Source organism: Orycteropus afer, unplaced genomic scaffold (genome assembly GCF_000298275.1).
Source record: "Orycteropus afer afer isolate SDZICR_OR568_19922 unplaced genomic scaffold, OryAfe1.0 scaffold00018, whole genome shotgun sequence".
NCBI classification, from domain to species: Eukaryota; Metazoa; Chordata; class Mammalia; order Tubulidentata; family Orycteropodidae; genus Orycteropus; species Orycteropus afer.
The window spans coordinates 17,937,775-17,954,687 of record NW_006921605.1 but is presented as its reverse complement, the minus strand read 5'-3'; the positions used below and the strand labels follow the sequence as shown (position 1 = coordinate 17,954,687).

General features: G+C 43.3%; 1 protein-coding gene across 1 annotated transcript in view; it reads right to left on the bottom strand.

Moving 5' to 3' along the window:
- BPTF (bromodomain PHD finger transcription factor) overlaps positions 1-16,913 on the bottom strand; it is a 172,971-nt gene that overhangs the window by 18,213 nt on the left and 137,845 nt on the right. Inside the window, exons 23-27 of the mRNA XM_042783542.1 lie at positions 12,123-12,340; positions 9,881-10,103; positions 8,325-9,214; positions 5,126-5,208; positions 4,616-4,841 (exon numbers count right to left, since the gene is read on the bottom strand). Of these exons, the coding sequence (XP_042639476.1) occupies positions 4,616-4,841; positions 5,126-5,208; positions 8,325-9,214; positions 9,881-10,103; positions 12,123-12,340 (1,640 nt within the window). The remainder of the gene's footprint in view (positions 1-4,615; positions 4,842-5,125; positions 5,209-8,324; positions 9,215-9,880; positions 10,104-12,122; positions 12,341-16,913) is intronic.

Sequence of the window (16,913 nt, the reverse complement as noted above, 5' to 3'; positions counted from 1 at the left end):
TGATAGCCTAGAAGCAATCAGTCCTGCTTGGTCACATGGGGTCGCCCTGAGTCAAAACCTACACAAGGGCACCTATCGGCAGGAATAACATTTGTTGAACACATTGAATTTATATATTACACGATATAGACTCTTCCACAATCTGCATTTCTCATTTAACAATTTATCACTAAGAATTTTCCCGAAGAATTTAAAACACAAACAAAAAGAATCAATCAACCCTACACTCACTGCTTTGTTAAAATGGCAGCTCGTTATGTGTACAGGCCAAAACTGATCCAACCAGTGGTTTTCAACGGAGAGTGCTCCTGCTCACACCCAGACAGTGTTTAAGGACGTGTGTGGAGGGGGCAGGACTTTTCTGGTTGTTACAATGGTGGCGAGGCTATTAGCATTTGATACTCAGGGCCAGGGATGCTAAACGTCCTGCAGTATGTACAAAACTGCCCTGCCCAAGAAGACGTGAACAGACATTTCACCAGAGGATATTCAGACTGCTAACAAACACATGAAGAAATGTTCACAACCATTAGCCATTGTTGCTGTTGTTGTTATGTGCCGTCGAGTCAGACCCAACTCATAGCGACCCCTCCTTGGGTTTCCGAGGCGGTATCACTACGGAAGTAGATTGCCCAACCTTCCTTTCGAGGAGTGGCTGGTGGGTTAGCCATTAGAGAAATGAAAATCAAAGCATCAATGAGATACCATCTTGCCCCAGCCCTAGTGGCAAAGTTCAACAAGATAGAAAATAACAAATGCTGGCAATGATGTGGAGAGATTGGGACTCTCATATACTGCTGGTGGGACTGTCAAATGATACAACCACTGTGGAAAGCAGTAAGGCGATTCCTCAAAAAGTTGGAATCAGAAATACCATCTGACTCAGCAATTCCATTACCAGGTGTGGTTGTTCAGTTTGTGTGGCAACTTGGCTTGGCCTGATTGAGTGGCTGGGCAGTTGGATATAGTATTCCCCATGATGAGATTGGTGGAATCTACTGTGAGCAGGCTGAGCAGCTGCCTTAGGGAATGTGGTCTGCTTCCTGTATATAAGCAGAAGCCTTGGGGCACGGTCTCTAGCTTATGGCATGCTTGGACCCTGCATGTAACCATGTCGTTGTTCAGTAGCTTGCCATGCTCTGCCGACCTTAGGACTTACAATGGACTTAAATTAATGGCCTGCTGTGTGGTTTGGTAATATCGGGACTGTGCCATTTTATTTGTCGAACTTGGGTTTGTCAGCCTCAGCAGCTAGCAGCTGTCTGAGTGAAGAAATGCCTCTAGCTCCAGTGAGCTGGGAGCAGGAGGCAGAGCTGGACCCCAAGGTTGAGGGGCTTTCACCCAGCCCCTAGAGCCTGGCACTTTGAACTTGGACTTAAAGCCTCTAAACTGTAAGAGAATAAACTCCTATTTGTTAAGGCCATCCCATTTGTGGTATTTTCTTGTCAGAGTGGCACTAGGGAACCAGAACAGCAGGTATATATCCTAAAGAAGTGAGAGCCAGGACAAGAACAGATACATGCACATCCACGTTCACTGCAGTACTATTTATAATAGCAAAAAGATGGAAACAACCTAGGCGCCCAACAACAGAAGAATGGATAAACAAACTACGGTACATACACAAAATGGAATATCATGCAACCCTAAAGAGTAACATAGACTCTGCAAAACCCCGCATAACGTGGATGAACTTGGAGGACATTATGCTGAGTGAAATAAGTCAATCACAGAAGGACAGATATTGTCTTAGTCTGCTATTGTGAAAAGTCAAGGAAAGGTTTATATATGGATGGAATGAAATTTTCTTTTTTGTTTACCTGGCGGGGGGGAGGGAAGGGAGGGAAACACTGCTAGATAGGTAGAGATAAGTATTGATTTGGGTGAAGGGAAGGGCTATGTACCAAATGTGAGTGATCAACATGGTGGCGATGAGGAAGAGGAAGACAGAGAGAGGTACATGGGAGGAACAGACAACAAAGATGAACCGTTTTGCACATTCAGTACTGCATTGTCAGTGATAGCAAACACTGATCTATGGGTGGACAGATGGGTGGACAGGCTGAACGATCAAGTTTGTCCAGACAGGGGGCAGAGTGCCCACAACCATGTACAGGGTTGGCAGATGACGTTTCTAAGAAACGTATTTGTATGTGTTATAAGAATGGCTAGGCATACAGTAGAGCTGACAAGGGACAAGGTTGTAGTCACTTCTTGGCCATAGCCAGCTACCCAAAGTGACCAAGTAGTTGGACCTATAAACTCAGGACCATGGTCCCCGGAGACATCAAGCTCATTGGCATAACATACTACACAAAACACTGTTCCACATCCTACTTCGGCAGGTAGCAACTGGGATATTAAAAGCTTGCAAGTGGCCACTTAGATGCAATGATGGGTCTTTCCTCATCCAGAGCAAAGAATAATGAAGAAAACCAAAGACACATGGAAACAATTAATCCAAGGGACTGGCAGACCATGAGATACTCAGCCTGTATGACTTATGAGACCAGAAGAACTAGATGGTGCCTGGCTACCACTGGCAACTACTGGGAGGGGGATCAGTGCAGGAGACCCTGGATAGAGCAGGAGAACAACGTGGAACAAAACTCAAAATCATTAAGAAAAAAAAAAGAAAGACCAGGTTTGCGGGTCTGCTAGAGCCCAGTGAAATCCCTGGGACTATGGCTCACAGCTGCCCTTTAGGTCTGGAATTGAACTCACTCTTGTGGCTTCCAGCCAAATAATAAACAGGCCTATGGGCTGGACATTTACATCAGGCAGATACACTCCTTGGAGAGGTCAATCATGGAGAACAGAGGGCAGTGTATGCACAGGGAGACAGCTGCGGGGGTGGGGGGGGCAGGAGTGCATGGGAGGGAAGGACACAAGGAAGAGGTAACTATGGGGAGGAAGTGTTACATTACAGGAGAGCTGTTACACTGTGGGACACTGTGGTCCATGTCATGAGACAAAATGTACATGAACTACTGTATGGAAAATGAATTTGCTCTGTAAACTTTCACCTGAATCACAATAAAAATTAAAAAACCTGGCCTCCCTAAAGGGCCAAGAGTGCTCCTGCTGGAGAAACAGCGATTACTAATCTCTTCTTCGTGGACTCTCAGTTGAGGTCAATTTTGTGCTATTACGAACAGGTTCATGAATATCCTTGTTTATACACCTTGCAAGATTGTTTCTTAAATGAATTTCTAAAAGTGAAATTATGGATCTAACAGTTTGCACATCTGAGATGCTCTTCATATACATCGATGAAATGTTCTTTAGAAGAGCATGGCATTTTCTAGAGAAATGGTATTTCTCTCCCTTCTAAAAAAATGGTATTTTCATTAGTAGTTAGATTGAGTATCTTTTTATGTTTATTGGTAAGTGGCATTTTTAAAATTCAAAATTGCTTGTTTATGTCTCTTACATATTTTCCTATCAGAGTGTTCACCTTTTTTATTGATACAAGAGTTCTTTGAATTTTCGGAATATTAACTCTGCCATAAATGTCAACAAAAATTTTCTCCTGTTATGTTTTTCAACGTTATTTATGGTATTTCTTTCCTAGTCAAAATTTTTCCTTACATCTTCAGCCCTTGAGGCTTCAATGTAATAATCATATCACTCCTGACAATTTCGTCCTCTTTTCTCCAAGTTTTACTCTCATTTCTTTTTCCTGCATTAGCTAGAACTTCCAGAGATGCCATGGTTGGCACTGTTCTCATTTATGACTTTAGTGGGAAGATCTCTAACGTGTAATGCTGGTTGTCGTCTGATCGCTATTTCTAAATACTTCTCACCTTCTGAAAATTTACAAGTCATTTTTAGGAATGTTCTAGATAACTTTTCAAGAATGCTGTTTAAAGATGTACAAATTGGCATCTTCTTTCATTTTTCTTCCATAAATTCCCTAAGCAACTTAAGATTAGAAATGCCTTCAGAATGAGTTAGAAGTCAAGAAAGAAAACTGGTCTTACTACTTAATGGGCAAATTTTATTTCTGATTTTTTCAACATTATCCTGCAGTTCTCTATCTTCTTTATGAAGCATGGTTCTTAATGACTTTTGCTAAGAACATGTCACAGACTCTGAAACCCATTCCCAAAGAGATTTGAGTATTTTCATCAAGAGACTCTCTCTCTCAATGGGGCTCGTTTGGAGACTGCAATGTATATTTAGATATAAAATCTCTGCCTGTTTCAAGACCCATGTCCACAGCTTTTACTCTATGTACTCTCTACACACACGCCAAATCCAGAAGCCCAGAGTTTCAAACCCCAATGAAGAGGTTTCATCTTAACAGTGAAGATCACGCATGACAGATACAGAAAAGGAAGAAGAGAGAGAAGGAAGCCGCGTGGAACACACAAAGGTCCACGAGGTGTGAGCAGGAAGAAAACGATTTTGAACTCATACCCATTTTCGGCTTAAATCTGAAAATACAAGCTGAACTGAAAAACCAAGGGAGGAAAGAATCAAGTCAGACGCTAACCGCTGGACACCCGGGAAGGAAGGGAGGAAAGAATCAAGTCAGACGCTAACCGCTGGACACCCGGGAAGGAAGGGAGGAAAGAATCAAGTCAGACGCTAACCGCTGGACACCTCTCACCTGCACTTCCAGCTGCAGCTCCTTGTCCAGGAGCGCTCTCTTTTTCAGAATCTCAGCTTTCAGCTGCTCTTTGTGTTTGAAAAGCAGGGCCGAGAGCTTGGTCGCGTTCTGCTTGCTCCGTTTTTGTTCCACACTTTCTTCACGCTTCCGTTTTTTCGCTGCCTGCTTTTCTTCTTTATCGATCTTATCCAAAATATACTTCATCACCTGGTTACAGACAATCATTCTAGAGAAAAATACACAATCTGTGTCACGCTGGCCATTTCATTCTGAAAGACTTAACACAGTGATTTTTCTGTGTCAACCGCTGTCATAAACTTCCTACGATGAGAACTTCAGAGTGATTCAAACCAGTTACGTGCACCTATTACCAAGTGCCTATTAGTACCAGGTATTCTTATTTAATGGACTTCAACCAAGTGAAAAAATATAGCCAGAACTCATGTGTGGGCTGCAGAGACTGATAAGACGAGGAGGCCCGGCTGCTGGGCCATAAGCATGTGTCCCTACCTTTGATTCTCCTCTCTTTCAGCTGGAGTCATGGTCTTTTTCTGTTTTAAATGCTCGATTACAGCATTATGTTTCATCACCACCTTCAGGACAGAACAAAATCCAAAAGTGTGTATTTTATAGTGATTACAAATGGGTACACAGATAACAGTAGAAATCTGAACAGATGTGTTTTCCAAAGAAACTGTAAGAATTTTATATCATAATACAAATAAAATGAACAGCCACCATATGGCCAGGATTTTCACCATGTGTTGGGTACTGTGCTAAGCCAAGCCAACTGACTTCACCTCATTTACTCCTCATAACAACACTGAAGGGAGGGGTACGTTTACGAGATACTGACTCGTAAAGAAATTAACTGACTAGTTTGAGATTGAAGAATAAGCAAAACAGCTGAGATTTTAAGCTGGCCATTGCTCTCCAAAGGCCATGCTTCTAACATTTTGCTGTTTTCACAGGCATTAATTTTAAAGAGCACCCTGCCCCGTACAGGTATACCTTGTTTTATTATTGCACTCCACAGATACTGTGTATTTTTTAAAATAAATTAATTAAAACCAACCAACCAACCAAACAAACAAACAAAAATCTCGGTGGCAACCTTGCATGAGACAGTCTATCAGTACCATTGTTCCAACAGCTGTGCTCACTTTGTGTGTCTGTGTCGTGCTTTGGTAGCTCTCACAATACTTCAAACTTGCTCATAATGCTAGTGCACCCTTAACAGACTACAGGGTAGTGTAAACAAATCCATATGCACTGGGAAAAACACAAATTTGTGTGACTTGCTTTATTGTGGTAGTTTGGAAACCAAAGCCACAGTATCTCCAACTTATGCCTGTATACAGATTAGAGGACAGACACTGTAATAATTCTCAACTTATAATTAGGCTTTATTTAAAAAATAAAGTTCAGAGTCTACAGTACTAAAAGCTGTGTGATAATGCATTTGGACATATTATATGTAACCTCAACTTTATACTACTACCTTACGACTTTAAAATTCCTTTGCCATTTGAAAAGTCCTTCTACATATAGGATCTTATTTAATCATTCCAACAAAAGCAGGTGGCTGGTAAGACAGACATTTCAACAAGGGTACCCTGAGGGGAGATAAGTGAATTTCACAGAAATTTCAGGACCCAAGAACAGGGCTCATGACTTGGTAACACGTGTACTCTTTATAGGAAGACATGGTTTTCCACTCACGGCTCGGTAAGAAGAAAGTATAAATTCTTACAATTCTTTTAACTATAAAAACAGAACATTTCAAGTGCACAGAGAACTGCCTGTACTGTCATCATTTGCTTGCTGGAGGCCAGGTCCCTACCTTCTTTAGGGTTAGGGCTCCTGGAGACCTACCTTCATCCTATAAAAACCTTTCTTCTTATTCCAGTGATCTTCCAGTGACACACACACTGAAGCTAACTTCCAACCTTCCTGAGAAGGCCTCATTTCAGGGGAGGGATTTGACTGGTAGGTACAGTCATGGACCAAGGCAGAGAATGCAAGGCACATGGGACACGCAAAGCTCCACGACGTACGAACAGGAAACACAATGCGAGCTGACAGACGCTTCTAAACTTCTGCTGCTGGCAGCTACTGTCAAGTTGGCCCCTGACTCACGGTGACCTCACGTACACCACGATCAGATCTCTTGACCTTTTGAGAACCATGTTGTACTTTGGATCCTTACGGGAAAATTGTGTCAGAAAATAAGTTTGTAGTACCCGGACTAGCACTGCTCAACAGAACTTTCTGCGATGATGGCAATGTCCTAGAGCTGCACTGTTTAACACTGGGGTCACAGGCCACATGTGGTCACTGAGCCCCTGGATGCGGCCAGTGAGATGGAAGAACAGAATTCTAAAGTTCATTTAATTTTAATTAATTTAAATAGTCATGTGTGGCTAGTGGCTACTGTACTTAATAGCGTAAATCTAGAAGTATTTTTCAGTCCTTTAGTTACTGACTTTAACTAGGATGAACTGAAATGCAGGCATCAAAGCAAGCAAAATATTAACTGAGAATTCAATTACATCCCATAAGCAATGCTCTGACTACACCCTGTCTCCATTAAAGAGGACACACACCCCTCCCATTTCTTTTCCCCGTGTTTTGGCTCTTTTTCAAGCGAACACATTGTTTTTCTGAAATTTTCTTCACTACACTTACGTAAGATGTTGCCTCCCTGAGAGATGAAATCCACACTCAAACTCCTAACTAGCACCGAGTGATGCAAGTTGAGGAAACAAAGAACGTGTTCCTCAATAAAGCTGTAGGTTGTTACGAATGTGACTTCTTGAGTAAACACTTCTAACTCATTCAAGTCGTCTCACTTCACTGAGATGCCACTAAAAGAGGCTGCTTTTTATCTAAGCTATGGAATACACCTGCTCCTCACTTACTGAGTCTCTCATTATCTGACACTCTGCATTTACAACGCTGAAAACCTACTGTCTACTTTGTGCATTAATGACATACATTTGCAATGATGAATGCTGAGGTGCTAAGCAAGAGTAACTCAGACTGTGATGGTTAAGATTATGCATCAACTTGGCTTGTCAATCCACGATCCTCAGTGGACTGGCAGTAGTGTAATGATGGGATGTGGCAGTTGTGTAATGATGTGCTCATCTTCCATTTTGTGCTCTGATGCGGTCATCTTCCATTTTTCCACAACACCGACTTTTGCGTAACGCCCTGGTCTTTGAAAGCTAATCATGTAGATAAATGAGGAGTGGGTGTAATACTCTTTAGAACTTTTTGACAAAGGTGTGGCTAGAAATACAAATGAGTCTAGCCTGTCTAAAATTTGCTTTGTGTCTACGCAAACTGAGAAATGAAAACAGAAATAATTTCAAATAAACTGCTATCATGTCTGAAGCAGTTTTAAAACGCAGCTAATCCTTCACGTTTTGTATCCATGATCCTTAAACTCTTAGTTCCATTCTTCCCATCATGGTTCTCCCAAAATACAGTGACTTTTCAATAGGCACTGACTCTATATATCTACCAGAGACTTCAAACCATCGTAATCATTCGGTATGTTTTGGTCAATCTAGTGCTTCTTCTAAGTTTAAGCATTAGTAAATTTTGTCTCATTTCGGAAACCTAATGAAACCAAACACTAAGTCTAATGCACAGCACAATAATTCAAGCTACTGAACATGCTGCTTTTACTTAATGACTTTACCTGTTTCTGAATGATTTCACTTTGATTAGAAGCTTGGAGGGTGTGTTCACGCTTAATTTCTATCTGTTGCTGTTTCTTCTTTTGCTGCTGATCCCTGAGTTGCTGAACCCTTTGCAACTGCTCTTGCACACTGGCTGCCTGCACTGTAACCACATTCTGAATGTGGTGAGTCTGCACAGGCCTGCTTTGCTGCATCTGAATGGGTAACTGGAGTCTGATTTGCTGGGGCACACCACCTTGCTGAGCCTGTATCTGAGCCACAACCTGGACTTGTTGTTGCAGCTGAGGCACAGCAATGACTTGGGGCTGTGGCTGCTGTATTTGTAGCTGAGGACGGGATGGGGATGAAACAGTAACTTGATTTAACGTTTGTCCTGATGAAAGAGTTTGAGTTGAAGACTGTACCTGGGGTTGTGATTGTGGCTGGCCTTGGGAAGGTATCGGAAGAGAAGTATGTGGCTGAATTGGAATCGGCTGTGAGGCTGTAGTCTGAACCTGGGACTGCTGTCCAGGAGACACTTGGGATGGAGTTGATGGACGTATTCGAGTCTGTGGTGGACTTTGGACACGAACAGGAGACTGTCCTTGGACATTACTCTGAGGCTGAGACTGTACTGCAACTTGGGGTTTGGATGACTGTGTTTGGATGGGTTGTGCTTCGGAAGGAACATGGGATGAAACGGTTGTTTGGGTCTGAACTTCAGGCTGAGTCTGAACTTCAGGCTGAGCTGGGGACGGGGGCTGGGTTGGGGCCTGGGGCTGAGCAGAAGACTGAGCAGTCGGTGGCGGCCCTTCTGGACTCACGCTGGATGACTGAGCAGGTGGGAGGGTTTTGGCCTGTTGCACCTGTGCCTGGGGTGACAATTTACTCTGTTTTTGTTCACCTGTACCTGTGAAAAGGAAAGGTCAGACATTTTCATTACTCTAGAACATAAGACCATGTTTAAAGCATTTAAGGGAATTTTCAGAAGTCAAGAATTCTGTATTTTAATGTAGAAGGTTGGACTTGCTTGGGTGAGGGCTGTTCTAACCTGGGGGGCCTGGGCCTGTTTCACGTTTGTTCCCCACACAGTTTACTGGCTCTCCACGCCCATAGAGAACTGGCTTCCAAAGCAAAGTACAGCCTGGAAATGAGCCCAGTCTTCTGCTCCCTCCCCACCCAGCCTCTCCTCCTATGGCATGGTGGTGGTGAACAGTGACAGGGGCTCACAGGAGGTACTTAACAAAGTCGTTCCAGACCTGTAGCTCTCAATTCCAGGCTGTAGGCTGAGTACACCCACCCTCCCCGAGATCACCTCCATGACTGGATCACTGCTGCCAAGACTCGGCAGGGAGTAAGTGTGGACACAGTTACCAAGACATCCATTATTTTTTGCCCCCCTCTCCATCGTGGTGGTGATAGGGAGTCTCTAAGAAGAAGGCACAAAAGCACCTGAGATCTTGTGAGGCTTGAGGTACAGACTCCCAAAGGTAAGTATTTGTCCCCCTTTGTCTCCTCTGTTAGCCGAACAGATGTGAGAACACCATTCGCTATTTCTGACGAACCCCAGTTGTACCTGCTGCTGCAGTGGAGACGGTGCTGGTCGTGGTGCTGGCGGCCGTGGCCGTCGTTGCCAAGGGGGTAAAGAGGAACCGCTGAACAGTCCCGTTCGGCATTGCAGCTTGCATGAGCTGCTGTCCTGGGCCTGGGAGCACAGCTACCCCTTGAGGTATCAACTGCAACTGCCCAGTGGTCTGGCCTTGCCCTTGAATCACTACTGTCAAACCTTGATTGCCACCCTGTGGGAAAAAACACATCAAGTCAACAGTGTTCAAAGCTTAGATTTTTAAGTGATCATTTTTATCAAGTCATTTTTATGTTGAAAAGACCCTTAATATAATGAAAATATACAACTAAGGTCTAAGGCAACACCACCAGACGGCACCTCTGCATCTCCTGTGACTTGGTTCAGTCAACAACCTATGAGACTCATCTGTGCAGTTCTGTGGAGCCGCACGTTGTGCGTTTCCGTGGCGGCAGGAACGTAACGTACTTTATTTATCCAACTGATTGTAGTTTGGGTTGTTCCTGGTTTGGGGATCTTATGGACAATGCTGTCCAGGCTATGAACATTCATGTACTTGTATTCTGGCATACACATGAACATGCATCTCTAGATTTAGAACAAGAACTTCTGGGTCCAGGGCCATGCACACCTTCAACTCTACCAGAGAATGCTTAGGAGTGGGTATAACAGCCCTCAAAACTTCTTGACAAAGGTGTGGCTAGAAATACATACCAGTCTAGTTTCGGAGTTTGGCCCGATGGCTGAACCCAATATATTCTTCTACCTACAGTGGGGGGGAGATCATCTTGCTCCACGCCCTTGCTCATTTGTTGTTTTGTTGGACAATTTTAATTTTACTGATCTCTTAGGTATATAATTTTAATATGCAGTTCCCTGATGACTAATAAAATTCCGCAGCTTTTGGTTTTTTGAACAGTCCTCAAAAAATCTTTCTGTTGTCCTTTTGATCCCATATACACAGTTAATTTATGTACATGTATATGGGATCAAAATGAGAACAGCACCTTGAAAGATCAGAGAGGCACCTCAGGGGGCAGTGAGTTTATGTTAGTGGAGGGGGAACAACTTAGAAAGGGAAGGTGAGAATGGGTACACCATTCAAAGAACGGAATCAGTGTCACTAAAGTGTTTACGCAGAAACTGCTGACTTGATGGTTTTGCTGTACATATTCTCAACAATAATAACGTAAATAAAATTAACAAACAAAAACAAACACAAAAACAATAACAACAATCTTTCCTTATCAACTTGGCCTTTCCTTTTCTACTGAGCTATCTGGATTTTCTCCTTCCTGATTTGTAGTGGTTCTTCATGGATTCTTTATATAGTCCTCGACCAGTTATATTTGTACCTTCTCTCATTCTTTTAACACATAATAGCTGAATTTATAAATCTTTCCTTTAATGGTTAGTGTATTGTGGCTTTTTTAAGAAAGTCTTTCCTGTGCCAAGGTTATGAACATATCCTCTTATCTTCCATGAACACTACAGTTTTGCCTTTCACAGGCAAGCCTTTCGTTCTCCTAGGACTGAGTATATGTACAGAGCGAAGCACTAGTCCAATTTCATGTTTTCCAACCTATAACCAGTTGCACAGTACCAGTGAAAGGCTGTCCCTTCTTCAGTGTTCTGCAAACCTAACAAGTGTTCACAAGTGTCACCTTTTGTATGCTTGACTGTGTCATTTATTTGTCTATCCTGTAGTCTATACCTCATTGTATCAGTTACTGCAGCTTTGCAAGTTTTGATATCAAGTTATCACGCAGCGCAAAGCCTCCCGCCTCACCGTCATAACCATTCGTGGTCTTTCATACTTCCATAGAAATTTTACAAGAAGCTTGTCAAGTTCCACAAAAAAAACTTTATGAATTTTCTTGGGAACTGTGTTTTCACTGGAAGCACCCCTACTGAGCAACACCTGCAAGAACGGGTACCTTTACAATAGTCAGTCTTGTCTTGGAAGGAAGTGTTCTAACATAATCCAGTTTTATTTTTCCATGGGAAACTGGCCACTAAACAAATCTTGGTGGTATGAGGGTATCCCTCCTGCTGGCATAGCTCACTGCCTGCAGGACTTAATAATGGAGTATTTTCTTTTCACCCCATGAAACCACCATTTCTTAAAATAACTACAGTTTTTAAACTTATGAAAGTAAGTACCTGTTTTTAAACGTACAGCAGGGACAAGTAAAGTCATCTCTAAAATGGAAACCAAGTCGCCATTACTTACGTGGCCCTGTGTCAACTGAGTGAGCTGAGCCATAGTAAGCTTCACCTGTCCTTGTTGAGGGCGGGGCGGCTGTGAGGTTGGCGCCGGTAGGTTGGCAGTGGCTGTGCCTGGTGTCAGTCCTTTCTGCCCAGGTGCTGAGGAGACAGCATTAGGGGCAGAGATTGCGGTTGAGACGGGCTGCCCTCTGATGATCTGTGTCACCACCTGCTGAGGAGCACCTATGCAAACAGCAGACCATTATGAAGCCGTGGGGCCCTCGGCACCGTTCTGAGTTGAAATGGTTGAGCACCGCAGGTAAGTGCACTCATTTCAATTCTTAACAAGACTTATGGAAGGCCCAAGGATGAATCCAGAGATACAGCCACACTGAAAGGACCACCTTTCAGTTGTCAATGTGTGTTCTTATTCAACTCACTGGCAATCACCCCTTCGTTCCCTCTATCTGAAATAGGGTGGAAAAATAATCAACATTCTTTTGTGTCTAAAGCCAAAATGATAACAGAGAGGATGTGTAAAATATGCCATTGACAAGGCTGTCTTTTCTTAGAAATATCATATTAAAAATAATAATCTAATATATAACTAATTCATGTGAATCTGAAGTAAAATACACTGAGAATTTGGAATACACGGGGCCAAATGAGCTTCTCTTACAGGTATTTTGACCAACAGCTTAGGGGACTCTAAGGGCAAGGAGCACCCATGCTCAGCACCAGGACTAAGTGCTCAGAGGAAGCTGACCCAGCAATCGCCCCAGTGCCAACTGAACGAATGGAGCGGCACTGTATTCTTCTGAAAACCCGACTTTTTCACTTAATTCACTGAAACTGGGGTGGGGGGGGGAAGGCAAGAGGGATTCCTTCCCCTTGTGGATAAGTCGTCAGGAGTGATTATTTGGTCTAATTTTACATTTACAGTTTCCAGATTCATTTTAAATTAGTAAATAAAATCATATTTCTTAAGTTTTTGTATTTATGTCCTTTCTTTTTCGTTTTGTGGGGAAAAGATATTTTTAATGTGTGCTTCTTTTAATGGCTGGGTGGTCTTTAATATTATTGTACACGAAACCTAAAAAAACCAAACTCACTGCCGTTGAGTCTGATACAACTCATAGTGACCCTTCCTTAGGTTTCCGAGGCGGTATCACTACAGAAGTAGATTGCCCAACCTTCCTTCCGAGGAGTGGCTGGTGGGTTTGAACCGCCAGCCTTCTGGTTAGCAGTCAAATGCTCTAGGCACTGTGCCACCAGAGCGCCATTACTGTACATATATAAAACGAACCCTATTTTGATATCCAGATTACTCTCCCTTCTCATCTTCTCATCAACCCACTGCTGTCAAGGCCGCTCTGACTGACAGCAAAGCTCCAGGAGAGGAGAGCTGCCCCATTGGTTTCCAAGGCTGCAGTCTCTACAGACGCAGACTGCCGCCTCCTCCTGCAGAGTAGCTGCTGAACTCACAATGCTGACCTGTCAGTTAGCAGCTGCATGCTTAACCACTGCGCCACCAGGGCTCATTACATAAGTGGTGGTAAAACCCTTGCTTATCAGTCTTTGTGTGCTTCTGATCATTTCCTTAACTCCACAAAATTGTGCTGGGTTCACAGTAGGAACACAATACTAACATGTACTGGGCTCACAGCAGGAACACAATACTAAAGTGTACTGGGTTCACAGCAGGAACACAATACTAAACTGATTTTGTTTGTTTGCTTGTAACTGTGATTTGGGTGAAAGTTCACAGAGCAAATTCATTTTCCATTCAACAGTTCACAAACATTTTGTTTCATGACACTGAACTGCAATCCCATAATTTAACAGCTCCTCCCACTTCCTCCCTGTGGTTACCTTTTTCTTGTGCCCTTCTTTTCTATGCATTCCTGCCCTTCTGATAGTCTATGTTTGATTGTTCTAAGGAGTGCACCTACCTGGTGTATTTGTTTAGCTTGTAGGCCTGTCTACTGTTTGGTTGGAAGCCACGGGAGTGAGTCCAATTCCAGGCCTGAAGGGTGACTAGGGCCCACCCTATTCTCGGGGGATTCACCAGTCTCAATCAGACCAGTAAGCCTGGTTGTTTTTGATTTTGAATTTTGCTCCACTCTGTCTCCCACTCTATTCAGGATCTCCTACTTCGATCCCTTCCTGAGTGGTTGCCAGTGGTAGCCGGGTACTATCTAGTTCTGGTCTCAGGGTCATGCAGCCTGAGGCTCCCATGATCCACTAGTCCCTTGACTGTGTCTATGCATCTTTGATTTTCTCCACTCTTTGCTCCTGATGCGGAGAGACCAATGGTTGCATCTCAAACGGCCACTTGCAAGCTTTTAAGACCCCAGTTACTACTCACCAAAGTAGGATGCAGAGCAAAGTTTTTGTGTAGCATGTTATTCTAACTGAGCTTAATATCCCCTGCAACAATGGCCCTAAGCGTGAGGCCCTGTGACTCATTCCTTCAAGGTGTTTGGCTGTGGCTAGAAAGTTATCCTAACTTTGCCCCATTAGCTCTATTATATAAATGGACATTCTTATGTTGCTGTTGATAGGTGCCACAGTAACCCTGTGGACAACAGAACCAAACACTGCCTGGTCCCGCACCAGCCTCACAACCCTTGCTCTGCTTAAGCCCATCATTGCAGCCACTGGGTCAATCCACCCTGTTAAGGGTCTTCTCCTTTTTCACTGACCCTCTGCTTTATGCAGCATGATATCCTTCTCCAGGGACTGGTCCCTTCTGACAACATGACCAAATGGGTGAGATGAAGTCTGGCCATTCTTACTTCCAAGAAGCATTCCAACTGCACTTCTTCCAGGACAGATTTGTTCATTTTTCTGGCTGTCCATGGTATTTTCAGTATTCTTTGCCAACACCATAATTCAAATGCATCAACTCTTCTTCAGTCTCTTTCACTGTCCGGCTTTCACATGTATATGAGACGACTGAAAAAACCATGCCTAGGTCAGGTGCAGGTGCACCTTAGTCTTCAAAGTGACACCTTTGCTCCTTACCATTTTAGCAAGGTCTTTTGCAGCAGATTTGCCCAGTGTAATACGACATTGTCATAGCACACACAAATATGTATGTAGAAATATCACCTGCCAAATTTACATATGGTCATGGGTATATTCCCTTTTGCCTACCTATACCTGATCATTTGGCCTATCTATGTAGGTATCTACCCATAGACCAATGTTTGTTATGACTGTTAAAAAGATGTATGCAAAAGTGTTTAGCCTTGTTGTCTGTACCTCTTGTGTACCTCTCCGTGCCTTCCTTTTCCTTAGTGTAGTGTGCTTTTGGTATCCTGCCTTTCTGTTCACCCACAAACCTATCTCTTACTATCTAGCAGCTGAGTAATAGGAAAGTTACACCAACTCACACGCCCACCACCACCTCTGCATTTCACTGAACCCTTGACAAGTCTAGTTCTCACTAGTACAGCAAACTATTCAAGCACCTGGAAAGAGTAAACACAGCCTGACAGTGCTTGCATTGCTTCAACTCCTACAGAGGGTAGAGATTTCAAACTGTTTAAGTCATTCGTACTCCAATGGCCAACTGTCCACACTCCACCCATTTCTCTACTTGGGTCTTTTTATCTTTTCCTTTGGACTTATGATAGCTTTTTATAAATTAAAGATATAAATTGCAAATATGTGTTTTTCTCATTTTACTATCTACCTTTATTTATTTTTAAACTATAAACTTGTCAATCTGGCCATACTTTTGCTTTTCAGAAATTTTTCACTTTAATTACCGTCTGTTATAGTTCTCCTGCATTCTCCAATCAGACACATCTTCCTAAATATCTTCTCTCAGTCATGGTACACGTTTTGAGACCAAGGTCTACTGCTGCCCCAAGCTGTAAGCTGATTATTCCAGTATCATTTACCGGTGAATCGAGTCCCTCCCTGCCGACTGAGTGATACCTTCGTCTTACAACCAAATTTCACACATAAAGCTTCTTTAATTAGCTTCTTCTATCTAGTCTTCCTTTGCTATCACCTGATTCTGGTGGCTTTATAATATTCCAGAACAACTGCCAGGGCAAGTCTTCCATCACTTCTAAAATTTTCTTGGTTATTCTCATCCATTTATTTTTTTCAAGATGAATTAAAAGGCATATGGTGTAGTGCAGTCAAATGCTCTAATTGAGAACTTTTGGACGCCGGCACTACGTCCTTGTACGGCAGTTTGGGAAACAATGCATGGGAAGTTACCACTTTAGGGGGTCACCAGGATCATCATAAATGTAGATGGAGAACATGCTGTACTAAGTGGTGCAAACTGGAAGGGTGGAGGTTTGCGTCCACCCAGAGGCACCACGGAAGGCAGGCCTGGCGATCTATTCGGCAAAATCGGCTCTGGACAGTTCTCCAGAGCACAGTTCTCCGGCACACACAGGGTGGCTGTGGGCTGGAATCAACTTGATGGCAATTGTTTGCTTTCTTTCAACGGATTAGATAATGGTCATCCAGAGGCTCCCCAATATGTACGTATTAATTCACTAACAGATTACCATCAAAATGCAAATACAAAAATTAAAAGTTTTCAATGATACCTGGGTAGTCTACAGATCCCTTTTTGAGAAAGCCGAGTGTAGCAGTAACAACAGGGCTGAGCTCCAGTGAGGCCTGTCCACGCTCAGACACACACATCTCCACACCTCATTTTCCACCTCTCCAGCCCCAGCGCCCACGACTCTCCGCCTTCCTCTTCCCCCTCAGCCGACCAGCCCCGCAGGTCACTGAGCCTTTCCTTCAATAGCCCAGGCACACTCCCACTTCAGGGCCTTTG